The sequence below is a fragment of the Mytilus trossulus genome, chromosome 4 (assembly GCF_036588685.1).
Source record: "Mytilus trossulus isolate FHL-02 chromosome 4, PNRI_Mtr1.1.1.hap1, whole genome shotgun sequence".
Lineage (NCBI taxonomy): Eukaryota > Metazoa > Mollusca > Bivalvia > Mytilida > Mytilidae > Mytilus > Mytilus trossulus.
Window position 1 is genome coordinate 1982093 of NC_086376.1, and position 16357 is coordinate 1998449.

Here is a 16357-nt window from a genome sequence, read left to right on the forward strand (position 1 = left end):
AATTGTTAGTTCTAGATATATTTATTTCCTGTCTGGTCGTCAAAATAGATCAGTTATACATCTAATAAGTGTTCTCCAAGTGCCGATTGTGGCTTTTGTCTGAGACCAGACAGCGATAAGACTGTCACGAAAAGTAAAAAAGTTGGTTTACTATTCTCAATGATCTGGAATGTTCTATCATTGTCTGAACGTATTCGTATACGTTTGTCACAGATTCCTTCGCTCCGGGACTGGTATGGCAAACATTGCCAGGCACCACCGAACGATAGATGTGTTCAGTAATGCAGCGTTCACATGGTGCCAAGTATGACTTCCGTTTGGCATAAGATAGCACTAAGACACGAAAAGTGAAAAAGTCGGATTACTATCCTCAACGATCTGGAATGTCCTATCATTGACTGAACGTAGTCTTATGCGTTCGTAATAGATTAAAACGGATCGGAGAGGTCGACCAAGCACCCCTGACAGTAACGTGCATGCCGTAACATTCGGGGAAACCAAGTCGACATTGTCTTGTCGGATTACAATCTTGACTTTGTCGTAATAGATTGTGTCCTGTATCGGATTACAATCGTTATAATGTCCTGTGTATTCTGGACTGTTTCCTGTGGAACTGGCATGATCTGGAGAAAAATTTATTGCTGTCTTTTGGCGATTGAATGCAGATTGCATCCAGATCTTGCCGAATGCGAACCCTCTTTGTTCCGAATCAGTCCAGTGAAAAGCTGTTTGTAATGCTATACAATACAGTATATATTATTCCTGGTTGGTCTTTTTCGTTTTTGGCCATCCATGGTTTTAAGGAAATATCGACTTGCGAGTTTGAACGACCCTTTGGCGTTATATGTGGGCGTCACTGGTGAGTCCTGTGTGGACAAGGCGCGTTTTTGGCGTATTAAATTTTAAACATGATGCTTTTTGTTATCTATTTATCATGTTTTTCTTTGTCTAATACGTTCTCCTACTTATTTGTATTGTAGTCCTGTAATATTATGTTGTCATTTTAATGTTATATTTAACATTGCCATTAATGTGCGAGGTTTGGCTCGCCGCAAAACCAGGTTCAACCCACTATTCTTTCCTTTAAAAATGCCCTGTACCAAGTCAGGAATATGGCCATTGTTATATCATTGTTCATTTCTGTGTGTGTTACATTTTAGGCAGTGGCTATTTGACCGGCACCGGCAAAATAGCAAATTTGCTATTTGACCGGCACCGGCAAAATAGCAAATTTGCTATTTAGCCGGCTCTGATTAAATTATATCTAACTAGAATTAAAATTTAAAAATAATAATTAATTATCAAATTTTTTTATTTAAAAACTTTTGTTACTGTTGCTGATATAAACACTTAAATTTCTTATCTAAAAAAAAATTAAAATAACTGTGTACACATCGAAAATTTTACAAAAAGTAAAAATATGGTGAATCTATTATGAATAAAAGTGAAGTAATAAGATATATTAAAAAGTAAAATTAAAATATGATACTTTGTAGCTATAAGTACTACATTCCGGAAACTAGTATACTCTTTTCATTTACGGAACCAGCAGTGTGATTGTGTTGTGGATGCAACCGCAGATGATGGTCTTTCAGTACCATGAGAAGACTTGAGAAATACAATTATAATCAAGCGATTATCTGGCTTGGACTTTTAACAAAAAACGTGAAAAAATTAAAATTTCATCAGACACATTTTTTTCAGTATAAGAAGGAAATGTTCCTTGATTTTTAGAACTATATTTGAGAATGAAAAGGTGAAAAAAAAAACTAAAACAAAGAGAAATGTAATTGTATTCATTCATGTATTTTCTCATTTTGAAAAATAGCATGTAAGTTGCACAGACGCTGCTACTTATTATCAAATCTAGCTCAACCCACATTAGAAGTATGTTTTTCTCTAACTATTTTTTTTCTTCAAATTATTATATGATTTTTATGAGGTCATGTTAAGTTCCAGGAAATATCGAGAATGCAGAATTTTTCACTATTAACACCAGAGCTTCCAGGGGCTTTGAGGGGGCCCCAAGACCCCTCGCGATATGACTTAGCCTCTGCTTTGAGTACATATCATTTTGGCCTAGCTACACCCCTGGCTGTTTAGAGCGTATATAAAGAGGAGAGGAGAAAAAGAACCCTATCTACATATGTAACATATGCACACAAGATGTAGATTCAAAGGAAGCCAGTGATATATCTAGTTCCTGTTTTGAGTGGCAACATATATCTTGTGCTAGACTGTAACTAAACAATTTCCAAATTGGTTTTGTAACAATTGCAAATGTTAAATCATGTGTCCATCTAAAATTCTTAGCAAACGACTATTAATATTGTCTGTCATATCTGTTTTATGATGCAGTTCTGCATAACACTATTTTTATCACTGGCAGAATATTTAAACCATAGATTTTACATAGATTTAAATTTGAAAACCAACATTTTGTTATAAATACTTTAGAAAAAATATATTTAATAATGTATTTACAAATGTGTTTTCATGCTTTTAATTAATATTATAAAGTTATAAATTATTTATTTTTTTATTGTCGTTGTATTTTTAATGCTAAATATTGTGATAAAATAATTTTAAATTATTATTAAGCATTTTTATTCTCTACTTATCACATCAATGAAAAGTTTTATTTAGTGCCGGCTAAATAGCAAATTTGCTATTTAGCCGGTGCCGGTCAAATAGCAAATTTGCTATTTTGCCGGTGCCGGTCAAATAGCCACTGCCTACATTTTAACATTGTGTCACTTGTTTTCTCTTATTTTTTAGTGTAAATTCACATTGCGATAAGACGTGTCATGGTACTTGTCTATCCCTAATTCATGTATTTGGTTTTGATGTTAGATTTGTTATTCTCGTGGGATTTTGTCTGATGCTTGGTCCGTTTCTGTGTGTATTACATTTTAGTGTTGTGTTGTTGTTCTCCTCTTATATTTAATCTATTTCTCGGTTTTAGTTTGTTACCCCGATTTTGTTTTTTGTCCATGGATTTATGAGTTTGAACAGCGGTATACTACTGTTGCCTTTATATGGGATATTTCGTCTTTCTTTTAATAATTACAGAAAAATGTAATAGAATATTTTCTTTAATCGAAGAGTTAATGATAAATGTACATCGTCTTCTGTTTATGATGTCTCTTCCATTTATACAAAAGCCGTTGGGTATTCATCACATTCGCATGAAGCTTTACTCACTAACCCATTCAGAACTTCATTTTCTGTAGACTTCTGTTTGGAAACCACTGTTACATAAATTAAACCAAATCAATACAACATACAGCTATCGTCTCGGATATTGCCAAACTAGTTCGCAATGTATAAGAGGAAAAAGGAGAAATTAGGTTTTGTAAAAAGTTATCAAATATACCAGGATTATAATTTAATACGCCATACGCTCGTTTCATCTACAAGACTCATCAGTGAACCTAAATCCTTCAATTTGAAGCAAAACTTTAAAATACTGATGGATTCAGTCAACAATTATGCAAAACTAACTGCGAAAGAATGTGTTTGTTCCCCTAATGCATCTCATCTCATTGTCTTTTCTATTTCATACATTTTATGTTCATTCAAAAACCCTGTTTAGGCTTTTGGGCTATGGAGTGTAAAACACAAACAGTCATTTATAAGACTTTAAAAATGAAAAAACAAACAACATGACATATTTTGTGTGTATTTCAAGTTCAATTTCTATTCTTTAGATCATCTTTAAAAAATATGAAAAGCACTAATAAATAATAATAACCAGTGAATACATTATGCAGCTGACATTCTATATTTCTTGTAAAAAAAAAAGATTCATTTACATTATGTTAGATGATTTCCAAAATGCACATTTATTTTGATAAAAATTAAATAAATATAATTTGTATTCTGTATGTTACTGTGGATTCATTTATTTTTGTTGATGCTATTCTTTGTAATTGAGGTAACATTGTGTTTTCATGGAGATTTGATTTTTTGTGCCTTATACATTGTACATGTCTTGCTCTACATTCAAGCCTATAGTAAGGTTAATTTGTTGCTAAACTAAATTTGTGGTTTATATTTACCCTAATAAATTGGTATCTAATGAATGAGAACAATCTACAGTAAGTTTATCTCATTGGTGAGCGTCATAAACCATTGACATTGTAACCAAATAAACTTATTTACAGGTGAATTAGTCCTGTTAAAGTTGATGATATTTTATCTGGCATATTTTAGTGCATTTTATTGGAATTAGGACTAATAACGGTTACAAACTTAACATACATCAGTTGGTAATTGTTTATGCCAAATTTTAAAATGTATCAATAAACTTATTCTTTTATTACCAGGGACAATAATAAGAATGGTTAAGCTAATATTGATGAATGACGTTTGGCTGGGAAACTTGAAACAAACTGTGCATTTGGGAATTTCTCGCTACATTGAAGACCTGTTGGTGACCTTCTGCTGTTGTGTTTTTTTATTTTGGTCGGGTTGTTGTCTCTTTGACACATTCCCCATTTCCATTCTCAATTTTACTTAAATCTGTACTACATTCTTAAAATGAAGAATATGAAACTTCAGTTTAAGTTTTCACAATAGGCAGACAAGTCTATTGTAGAAATACAATGAATTCAAAAACATTAACAGACTGTATAAATATGAAATGTTTGGAATTTCATGTGCTTGATTTAAGAGTAAACTGAAATAATGAAATATTATGTAAAATACATGTAAAATCAAAACTTAAAATGCCACTACATCTCTTCCTTTGTGACCACTTATCCTGACTAGTTAGGTTGAATTATTAGCCTATATTACAAATGGTAAGACCTTCAAACAGGTTTAAAAAAAAAAATTATACATGTAGCAGATTACTATCGCAATAAAAGATGTAGCCTACGTTTAATTGCATCAATTTTGACAGTTTCTTTTCCATCTATATTAATAACTGATTAAGTGATCTCAATGAGCACATAGAAATAGAAAATTCTTTTATCACATTTCAAAGTTTTAAAGATTTAACAACTTGCATGTCTTGCCTTAAGTTTCCTTTTCTTATTTTTTTTTTCTTTCTTTGAAAGTATTATTTTCATTGGATCTTTTCTAATTAAGAATTATAATGCAAATGTACTTATTACATTTCCATTCTCAATTTTATTATGATCATTAATCAATATATATAACGTAAGGGTACCCAAATTGCACCTATTTAGAAAAAATAGCAACGAAAATCTTACCAAGATTCTTAGAGACTAAACAATTTGTATTTTTATGATTTGATACTATGCACATCTTTCAACATAGGTAAACATATTTAGATATACACAAAACGTTCACAGTATTTATCAACAGATGGTCTGTTTACTGAAAAAGCAAAATGTACGAAAACATCATCATGCGACGTCATCAAAACGTCATCTTTTTAAAATTAGCAAATACAATATATTATAACTATTCATTTCGTAAAATATGAAGAGTAAGCATAGACTAATATCCAATTCTTTAAAATATTTGAAGAAATTAAACAAAAGCTCGGTTATTAGACATTAGTATATTAGTAAACTGAAATAATGAAATATTATGTAAAATACATGTAAAATCAAAACTTAAAATGCCACTACATCTCTTCCTTTGTGACCACTTATCCTGACTAGTTAGGTTGAATTATTAGCCTATATTACAAATGGTAAGACCTTCAAACAGGTTTAAAAAAAAAAATTATACATGTAGCAGATTACTATCGCAATAAAAGATGTAGCCTACGTTTAATTGCATCAATTTTGACAGTTTCTTTTCCATCTATATTAATAACTGATTAAGTGATCTCAATGAGCACGTAGAAATAGAAAATTCTTTTATCACATTTCAAAGTTTTAAAGATTTAACAACTTGCATGTCTTGCCTTAAGTTTCCTTTTCTTATTTTTTTTTTCTTTCTTTGAAAGTATTATTTTCATTGGATCTTTTCTAATTAAGAATTATAATGCAAATGTACTTATTACATTTCCATTCTCAATTTTATTATGATCATTAATCAATATATATAACGTAAGGGTACCCAAATTGCACCTATTTAGAAAAAATAGCAACGAAAATCTTACCAAGATTCTTAGAGACTAAACAATTTGTATTTTTATGATTTGATACTATGCACATCTTTCAACATAGGTAAACATATTTAGATATACACAAAACGTTCACAGTATTTATCAACAGATGGTCTGTTTACTGAAAAAGCAAAATGTACGAAAACATCATCATGCGACGTCATCAAAACGTCATCTTTTTAAAATTAGCAAATACAATATATTATAACTATTCATTTCGTAAAATATGAAGAGTAAGCATAGACTAATATCCAATTCTTTAAAATATTTGAAGAAATTAAACAAAAGCTCGGTTATTAGACATTCTAATGCAATTTGGATGTAACAATTTTTTTCATTGGCTAAAAGTTGCCGTCAAATCCACAGTTGACCAGGCGTAACTGAGGAGGGACCCGCCATTTTGAATTAGTGAATCAACAAATGTTCGATTACTACTAAATAATAAAAAATAAAACAACACCTACCTAGAATTCGCCGTTTTAATGTAATTTTATCCGAATTTGAAGCGTACAGGTAACGGAATAACGTCCAGTTTGTAAGTTTTCATTTGTATGACGTCACGTTTAGCCATGACGTCTTTGTGCCAAAATTATTCATGACGTTTCGCGGATTTTTTTTTATTTGTCAAAATTATACATTTTTCCAAGTTTTATCGTATTATTTCTTCTTGAAATGCATTAGAATCGGAATAACAGTACTGTAGTTGAAGAGTTGCCACCGTCAATTTTGATTTGACGGTCGCAAATCTCCGTTTTACTGTCTCCGCTACGCGTCGCCAGTAAAACTGCATTTGCGACCGTCAAATCTACAATTGACGGTGGCAACTCTTCAACTTCAGTACTGTTATTCCTTAATTTGACAATGTGAATTTAAGCAGGGATGCAATTTGGGTACTCCTCATTACAGAATCATGGATAGTTTGGAGGTTGATTCAAACCCATTTTTTTATGACTCAATATGGATTAAAAATTAAAATTGGTGTACCTTTACAATAAAGAAGGATAGGGCTACAAAATAAACACATGAAGGACATTTATTGCTTGATTATAAGAAAACGTAGGTGAAAAAACTGTCAAAATAGGTGCAATTTGGGTACCGTCACGTTAACCAATGTACACAAGTCAGAATCAAATGAATAGTCATCATCAGAATATTTGTTTTTTCGTTAATTTGTTTTGTATTTATACAACTAAGATGACTTAAACTCATACATAACAATGTTTTAACTGCTGCAAGTTGTTTTTTTGTACAATTCAAGGGGATTTGATCATATCTTTCCTAGCACTTTCATTTGTGTATATCATACTGATATTTGTTATGTTAATCTAATAGTGAACATAATAGTAAATATATAGCTGAATCATGGCATCATAAATGATTAATAATTGAATTTTATACAAATTATTTCAACACAAAACTGAAAAAAAGAAATAATTGAATAATTGCTTATAACAAGTAAATAATGCCATATTTTGAAGAAGAAAAAACAAACCATTTAAATGTATAGTGACACTTAAAGCATTGGCTAGATATCCTTGGCAATTATGTTGTTTTGTTTTATTTTTTACAGAAGTTTTGTTAGATGTATGGATGCAATTTTTTTGGGATAATGTTTTCCATTTAATTTTTTTATGTTTATGAATAAAAGAACAAATTTGCTGCATCCTTAATCAATTTCATTGATTTCAGTTGCTATTAATTTATTTTACTACAAATGTACATACATTGGGTGTACATTAAAATAACTTAAATAATCATTGCCATTTTATACATAAACCTGGCAATTATTCTCAAGACATTCATCATATTAAAAAGAACATTCACTCTGTCATAAATAACAGCCATACAAGCACTCATATAACAATGAAATATTTAGGAACTACAAACTTTGCATCCATCAAATATTCTTAAAAAACAGCAAAAATTGTACATTTGACATCTTTCATAAATGTAGATAAAAACACTCATACAATAAGGCAATAAAAGCCTGTTCACAAACAGACAGAAATACTCATACAATAAAAGTACTGTCACAATGAAAGACCATTGGTATGTTTATCACAGTCCAAAGTAATATCTAATGGGTGGCCCCTCTATATCCTCTTCATTATCACCCTGTAGACACACCACCAGATCAGCATACTTCTGACCAGGGTGAGGCTTCAGTAACTTCTCCATGCTACAAACAAAATGATGGCTTAAAAATATTGTATTTACTTTTCTACATTGGCTAGAGGTATGGGGAGGGTTGAGATCTCATAAACATGTTTAACCCTGCCGCAATTTTGCACCTGTCCCAAGTCAGGAGTCTCTGGCCTTTGTTAGTCTTGTATGATTTTTAATTTTAGTTTCTTGTGTATAATTCAGAGTTTAGTATATTGTCCATTATCACTGTACTAGTATACATATTTTTTAGGAGCCAGCTGAAGGACTCCTACGGGTGCGAGAATTCTCGCTATATTGACAACCCATTGGTGGCCTTCAGCTGTTGTCTGCTCTATGGTCATGCTGTTGTTACTTTGACACATTCACCATTTCTTTTCTCAATATTGTCTTATAGTTCTGGCTGACAGACTTTGATTTTGTTTCTTTATTACATAAATTACAGATGAAATGTTCAATTACAAAATATACACCATAAGTTCTAAGGAAGCTTATATGCATTTGGAAAGCATTCTTTGGTCGGTTTATATATTTTTTTTCATTGGAAGTACAGCAAGTGGCATTTTCTAAGCTATAAAGAACAATAACTTCTAGACAGTAAAAGTGAATTTCATCAGTATCAAATTTGACTTCCAATGTTAGCATTGTCAAAAGCATTGATTAACGTCTCATAAGTAAGTGCACAGAATCTGTTGGTAAGCAGCACCATATATAAAATAAGGACATAGGGTATTATTGTTAATGTTAGTTTTATGCTGCATATAAATACAGCTTATGCCATTGTCAATATACATACGTCTGATTTAGTCGTTTAGAATGTCCTGGCATAAATGGTACATACACCATTTTTACACCATGCCCGACCATTGTTGCTTCAAATCCATATACATCCTGAAATAAAGAGAAAATACAGTTTAAAGGAGGTTGTTCATCATTTGCAACCATTTTTTTATTCTCTCATGCCGGAATGGTTGAACAGAAAAAAGCACCATGATAAAGCAATAAATGCATACATGAAATAAGCAGTTTTTCAATAAATGAAATAGGTAAATGATTAACAGGTCAACCAGTCACTGAATTAAAAAGAAAATTCAAGGCAAAGTATACTTAATTTAGTGATACTTAGAATTTATACTTGCACTGTTAGACAATAAAAAATTTGTGAAATAGATTTCCTATCAAATATTCTGAATGGATGTGTTTACCTTGAAGTGTTGTAAGAACTGTTGTAATACGTGTTGTTAATTTACCTTGAAGTGTTGTAAGAACTGTTGTAATATGTGTTGTTAATTTACCTTGAAGTGTTGTAAGAACTGTTGTAATATGTGTTGTTAATTTACCTTGAAGTGTTGTAAGAACTGTTGTAATATGTGTTGTTAATTTACCTTGAAGTGTTGTAAGAACTGTTGTAACACAAATGTCTTGTTGCCTTTGACTTCCCATTTGTCCCACATTGTTACTGTTAGACCCTCTCTGAAAATAGAACATCTTTTATAAACAGAAACCTCCATTGGTATAATAAAAATATATACATACTTTGTTAACAATGTTGTGAAAAAACAGCAATATCAACAAAAAATTTAAAATAATCAATATTCACAATTTGTATATAAAGTTCTTGTCAAATCTAGTTAAAATAAAAAAAAGTCTTTAGCTTTGTGTAAAATAATCATTGTGTTTTATGTATCTGCAGCCCTTTTTTTGCAATAAGCTTTTTAAACAAATTTTTAAAGTCATAAACATTTCAACTTAACTTTCTCTCGAATTCTGAGGAATATTTCGTAAAAAGAGTGAATTGTATAATTTAAATTCACAACATTTATGAAATTACCAAATCCTTTTTTTATGCTATTCTTTGGTTTTCAGCAGATATCATCACCTTATAATCAATCGTTGTAGAAAATTTGAATATCCAGAATACAGCTTTTTGAAAATATATAGTTTTTATGGTCACATGGAATTTTTTCTACAAACTTTATTTTTTTAAATGATATTTATGTTAATCTTATTGTCTGTAAATCTAATGGTTGATTCTCTAATTTCCATTTATTATTTTTACTTAATTCATGACTTCTAATCAATTTGATTCAAATTATTGTATATATCTTACTTTAGTACTGTCTTTTCCACTGGTCCTGGCTCTGATAACAGTAACACTGGTAAGGCCAGGTTCAGGAAACAGTTTTTATAAACTTCTATAGGTTGTTTCATATCAAGGACTTTCAGTAACTCCACAGACACCTAAATATCAAAACATAATTTATATGTTATAACTATATGTTGTGTGTTCTTGACAGAACCTAAAATTATTTTAATACATATATTAATTTTTGTCTCTGTTGAAAAAATAAAGGCTTCAAGTCAACAAAACTCACTGAGGTCGTCTCTCAATATTTTTTATTGTTGTTGTCCATCGTTGATTTTGATAAAATCTAAATGATGGTAAATCTTGCAGTTTGATTAAAAAGCAGGATAGTGTAATACAGATTGGGTCCCCTTGGCAAGGACTGATTTATTGATTGTTGTTTTCTTAACTTTAAGTGGCAAATACATAATTGTTTGGCTCATATTGGGCCAAGCAAGAGCCAAACAAGTGGAGTTATATGATAACTATATACTGAAAATGTGAGAACCGATCTATTGTAGTTATATAAGAGTTTTTTTTAATTCAAAATATAATGTGTGCTCATTTTGGCTGCTAACCTAGTTTATAATGATTGTCAGATTTGTGAGGTTCTCATTGTTAATACTGTTACAATGTCTCTCAGAACTGCTGTTACATGTTACTGATTAAAATATTAGGAATTCTCCTTACAAGAAATATACTTTTGTGTTGTATCAAGAGCATCTACTATATATGTTCACTTTTACATAAAATAAATATATCTCACCAGCCCAGCTACAGCAGCAGTGGTCGTAGCTATTGCAGGAACAATCCTACCAGCTATTCTCTTTACTTTTAATCTGTCTGAACATTCTATACCATACATACTGGCTCGTAAATTCTGTAATTAATCAATTGTATAGCCTTTGGAAAACTTATGTGCGAATTGTTGAGTTTAACTTGTTTTTCATTATTTACATCATTTTGTGATACACAAAGGTCTCTTATTGAAAGCTGTTACAACATACAAAAATTTGTAAGGGTCCTCAGAACTCAGTGTTTCACCTACTTTTGCTGTTAAATGCAGGCTCAACAAAAATGAGGAAACAAATTAGTAAAAATATTTCTATCGATACTTTTTTTTTTATTGTAAGAAGCTTCTGTCCAAGTTTGGTAAAAATACAGAATAGTTTATGAATCTAATAAATGTTTTAAAAACTTGCAGACTGTATGTAATGTAAATTGGAAGAAAAACTAAGTCAATTTATAAGTAAAATACGGAAAAAAAGGGACAAAATTTAACAAAACTTCCTTCTAGATACTAGCTTTTGATCATAAACAAGCTTCTGTCCAAGTTTGGTATCCTGGATAGTTTAAGAAAGTTATTAAAATTTTAAAAGCTTAAACCACAGAGTGAATGTAATGTTTCTGGCAGAAAAACTATTCCATTTATATGTAAAATACAGAAAATTAGGATTTAAAAAAAAAAATTACTTCTGGATACTAACTTATGAACATAAACAAGCTCCTGTCCATGTTTGGTAGACATTCAGGATAGTTTAAGAAAGTTATTAAAATTTCAATACCTTTAATCACAGAGTGAATATTAATGGAGGCCACTGATGCTGACGAAATGCAGGATTGCGATGTCTTGCTTTTTGGACAAAAGTCGAAGACTCGACAATAATACACACCCCTTCACTAGTTCTCTTGCAATACACCAAAATATTTCCCAGGTTAAACAGGGTACTTAAGGTGAGTTTTTTCACAAAAAATCCCAAAAAGGAACAAAATCCTTGACGTAATTTTATCAACCTCCATGTTGTTGAAGGCCTTTTAGTTTGTTAGTGGTCCTATCCTAATTGTCTCTTACTATATATGATACAGCTTGTGAATTTCTATTCAAAATTTTATTTTTAGTTTAACTTATTTCCGGTATATGTTTAATAAGGACTTTCTTTCCATTTTCACTCAATTAGTACACATTTTGGTTTGGGGGACAGCTGAGGTCAACATATAGGTGCAGGATTTTATCACTGAATTAAAGACCCATTGGTGACCTTCAGCTGTTTTCTTATCTTTAGTCAGGTTGTTGTCTCCTTGAAATATTCCCCATTTCCATTCACAATTTTACTTATCTAAGGAATAACCATTGCCACTTACAGCTGCTGCAGTGATGAAGTCTATGTGTCCATTTGTATCATCATCCTTCTCAAAGTCAGCTACCTTCATCACTGATGTTACTGGAATAGATCAAATATACATATATATATATATCATATTTACTAAATTCAAATGTAGCACAATGTCTGGTGCTACAGAAAATGGCAAAATATTAATCAAATTATCAACTGATACAAAAAAATGCCCTTTTCTTTATATTACCAATCTGCATGCATTTTATTGAACATCAATATCATGCTAAAGGAAGTTTGTTTCGGTTTTTTTTTGCAAATAAATTTATTCACTGTCACCATCAATATAGAATTCTAAAATTCCTTGCAACAAATCTTTAAGGGGCCTGTAGGTAGCTGTTTGCATTGCTAAATTTCTAGTTTTTTCCACCATACTCTGAGTTCCAGTGGCAGTCCAAATTTCCCACCCTTCAGTTTCGCCATTCTATCTTGCAGTACATATATATTGTATTTAAATTTATTCCTTGTCTCTTGTTCTGAATTAGCTAAAATATTTCCAACTGCATGTTAAGCAAGCAACAATCAATCAATTTTATCAATTTATGAATTTTCATAAAAACCTGATAATTAAATAGTATCATTTCTATGCAACATAAACAATATGAACCTTCATTAGGACTTTTTGATTGGTTGATGACACGTTGTATTCTATTGGCTGCGTCTTGGTACTCATCCCCATCTGCTGGTCCTTCATCCAATGGTTTAGAGGCTGATTCATCTGTTACTATTCTCTGAAATCAGGTTTAAAAAGAACCTTATCCAACTATAAATACAATAGATGTTATAATACATTATTCTTATTGGGTAACAGCAATCTCCCCTCAATATGAAATCAACCTTCATTTTAAAATGAATTGCAACATTCATGATGACACGAAGTTGTACAATAAAGTGCACAGGTAAATAATAGAAAAATTTGATAGTAATTGTGTTTTCATGATCATAGCGAACAAGAATGTGTCCACAGTACATGGATGCCCCACTCGCACTATCATTTTCTATGTATAGTGGAACGTGAAATTGGAATAAATTCTCTAATTTGGCATTAAAATTAGAATGATCTTATCAAAGGGAACATGTATACTAAGTTTCAAGTTGATTGGACGTCTACTTTATCAAAAACTACCGTGACCAAAAACTTTAACCTGAAATTTGCACTATCATTTTCTATGTTCAGTGAACCGTAAAATTGGGGTCAAAACTCTAATTTGGCATTAAAATTAGAAAGATCATATTATAGGGCACATGTATACTAAGTTTCAAGTTGATTGGACTTCAACTTCATCAAAAACTTCCTTGACCAAAAACTTTAACCTGAAGCGGGACAGACGGACGAACGAACAGATGGACGGACAGACGGACGAACGAACAGACGAAACGACCTAAGACCAGAAAACATAATGCCCGTCTACTATCGTAGGTGGGGCATAAAAAATACAATTATAAGTTTTGAATGCTTCTTTTAGTAATTTCATAGGGTTATAAAAAGGTTGACCATGCAAACATTTGTTAGAATGAAGTGCATATTACAAAATGTAATTTGGTCAATGCATTACCATCCCAATAAATTTACCAAAAGAAGCATTCAATTCTTAAATAAATACATGTAAGTATTTAATTTTCAGAAAGGACACCCTTATATCTATGACAATTGCTTGAAGTTTCTTCTTATTTACAACTACTTTTTTATGAATTTCTATCATACCAGAAGTATTTGTCCCTATATCCTACTAGAGGCTGTAAGACATACCTTAGAAGATGGACGAAATGTAGGAACTACCACTGAGTGTAGTATCTTTATAACTGCTTCTATTGATGTATCCTAAAATGAAATTAAAATCAAATAATCTTTCAACAATGATATTGCTTTTAACAAAATCAATATCTTATAATTAAAATCAACAATGAATTTTAATTGTTCTACTAAGCTTTGCATAGAAACCAGCCTTTTTTTTAAAACTTAGACTAAAGGTTTTTGTTACTGAATTAACAGGATGATGAAAGGAAGAAAATAGAGTTATGGCTTTTGTATGATTATATGGCCTTGACATTTAAATACAGGGTCTATATAATCAGAAATGTATAATAATTTTAGTTTATGCTAAAATTTGATTTGTTCTACATAAATGACAATACTAATCTGATTCAGTTATAATCATAATATAGACCTGTAAGCCATCACAAATCAGTATTAAAACAGAAGAATGTATTTACCTGTGATGACTGAGCAATATTTGCAGCATGGCCATAAAGTCTGGCTGTACTGATCACAAATGACATATGACTGAAAAACACAAAAAAAAAAACAATTTTAATACTAATGATGCTGTCCCACAAAAGCTTTTCAATGTTACTTCCATAAACAACCAAAAACGATGGTACAGTTTATTGGTTGTATAAATGCTATTGTATGAAACTTTCACTAAAAAATTCTGGATATCCAATGTTAAAACAATTCTGATTCAATATAAAAATAAGATGTGGTATGATTGATACTGGTACAACAATAGACAACTTTCGAGTTCGATGCATTTCCGTCAAAATTCTGGTTTTAGTGAACGTCATGTATGCGTTTAGGGGCGTCGTCACTTCCGTTTCAATGTTGAGCGAGTGGTTGGAAAACTATAATTCTATATTGTACAAATTATTCGGCAAATTGAATACTCAAAATTGACAATCAGCATTGCTGTCATTAGGGAAATGTCATTAAGTACCTACAGAACAACCATTATTTCTAGTTTATTCTGCACAATGACGACCACTAAGACACTTGATGAACGTAAATAGTGCAGGGATACAGGCGACCCCCCTCTATCTGGTAAATGACGTCATAAAGGCGTGTATAATTGACGAGTTTTTTCCAGTGACTGATGAACTCGAAAGTGGTCTATTTACCAGAGACAAAGGGACAAGGATGTAAACAGCACTATACAACCTTCAAGACAGTATTACATGATTATTTTTTGGAAGAAGAAAGACAACTCAGCTTTGTCTATGTACAAGTTGTATCTTTTATGTCGCTTGTTATGTATAATGTAGTCATATGAGGTCCAAGACTACAGCTATTTGGTAGTGCATTTCTTTTGGACAATAAATGAAAATTAAAAAATCCCAACCTGCACTTTCTCAATAATATTTTGACAGTGTGTTGTACTACTTTTGGGACAAATTATTTTTAAATCTTAGAAACCTTCATCAGCTCAAACTCAAAATATGGACAATTTTATGTTAAGGGAGTCTTGGAATCTTTTGACAGCTTCCGAAATGCTATTTTTAATCTTTTTCAGCTGGACCAAATCATTACTTTAAAATTCATGACCCAATTTTTTTTACAGTGTCATTTCACCCCCTTACTTGCTAGGTGAGACATAAAACACAGAGAATAGATTTGGAAAGGGTAGAAAAAAATTGGCAAGTAATACACTGCCCACACTAGGGACTTTATACATGGACAACGAAAATCAAAGGACGATGACTGTGGTCTCGGACCTAATATCAATTCTACTGAATAATGTATAACATAATATTGTAATGTGGCTAGTGTGTTTTTGTCGTCTTATAAATTCTTCATGAAAATTAACATTTTTTTTTGTTGATGGATAATTGCAAGATTTGAATTCATAAAATCTTCTGCACTTAACAAATCTTGGTAATTTTCCTACATGTAATTATCACACTACTTCCACAAGACTAAAAATGTTTTCTTCTAAAACTTGCCCTGAAAGCCTTTTAATTGGAATAAGATTTTTTTATATATTTTGGACCTTAAAGAGATGTCCATGCTGATAATTTGTCATCACATCACTC

General features: G+C 31.2%; 1 protein-coding gene across 2 annotated transcripts in view; it reads right to left on the reverse strand.

The window, feature by feature from the left end:
- Positions 1 to 6947: 6947 nt before the first annotated feature.
- The window catches only part of LOC134714476 (ubiquitin-like modifier-activating enzyme 6), a 39393-nt gene continuing 29983 nt past the window's right edge, over positions 6948 to 16357 (reverse strand). For both annotated transcript variants that reach the window (XM_063575758.1, XM_063575759.1), the window contains exons 27-35: positions 14765 to 14834; positions 14301 to 14372; positions 13158 to 13281; positions 12519 to 12598; positions 11143 to 11256; positions 10362 to 10492; positions 9637 to 9724; positions 9048 to 9142; positions 6948 to 8267 (exon numbers count right to left, since the gene is read on the reverse strand). In XM_063575758.1, coding sequence (XP_063431828.1) covers positions 8147 to 8267; positions 9048 to 9142; positions 9637 to 9724; positions 10362 to 10492; positions 11143 to 11256; positions 12519 to 12598; positions 13158 to 13281; positions 14301 to 14372; positions 14765 to 14834 — 895 coding nt within the window. In that variant the 3' untranslated portion in view covers positions 6948 to 8146. The remainder of the gene's footprint in view (positions 8268 to 9047; positions 9143 to 9636; positions 9725 to 10361; positions 10493 to 11142; positions 11257 to 12518; positions 12599 to 13157; positions 13282 to 14300; positions 14373 to 14764; positions 14835 to 16357) is intronic.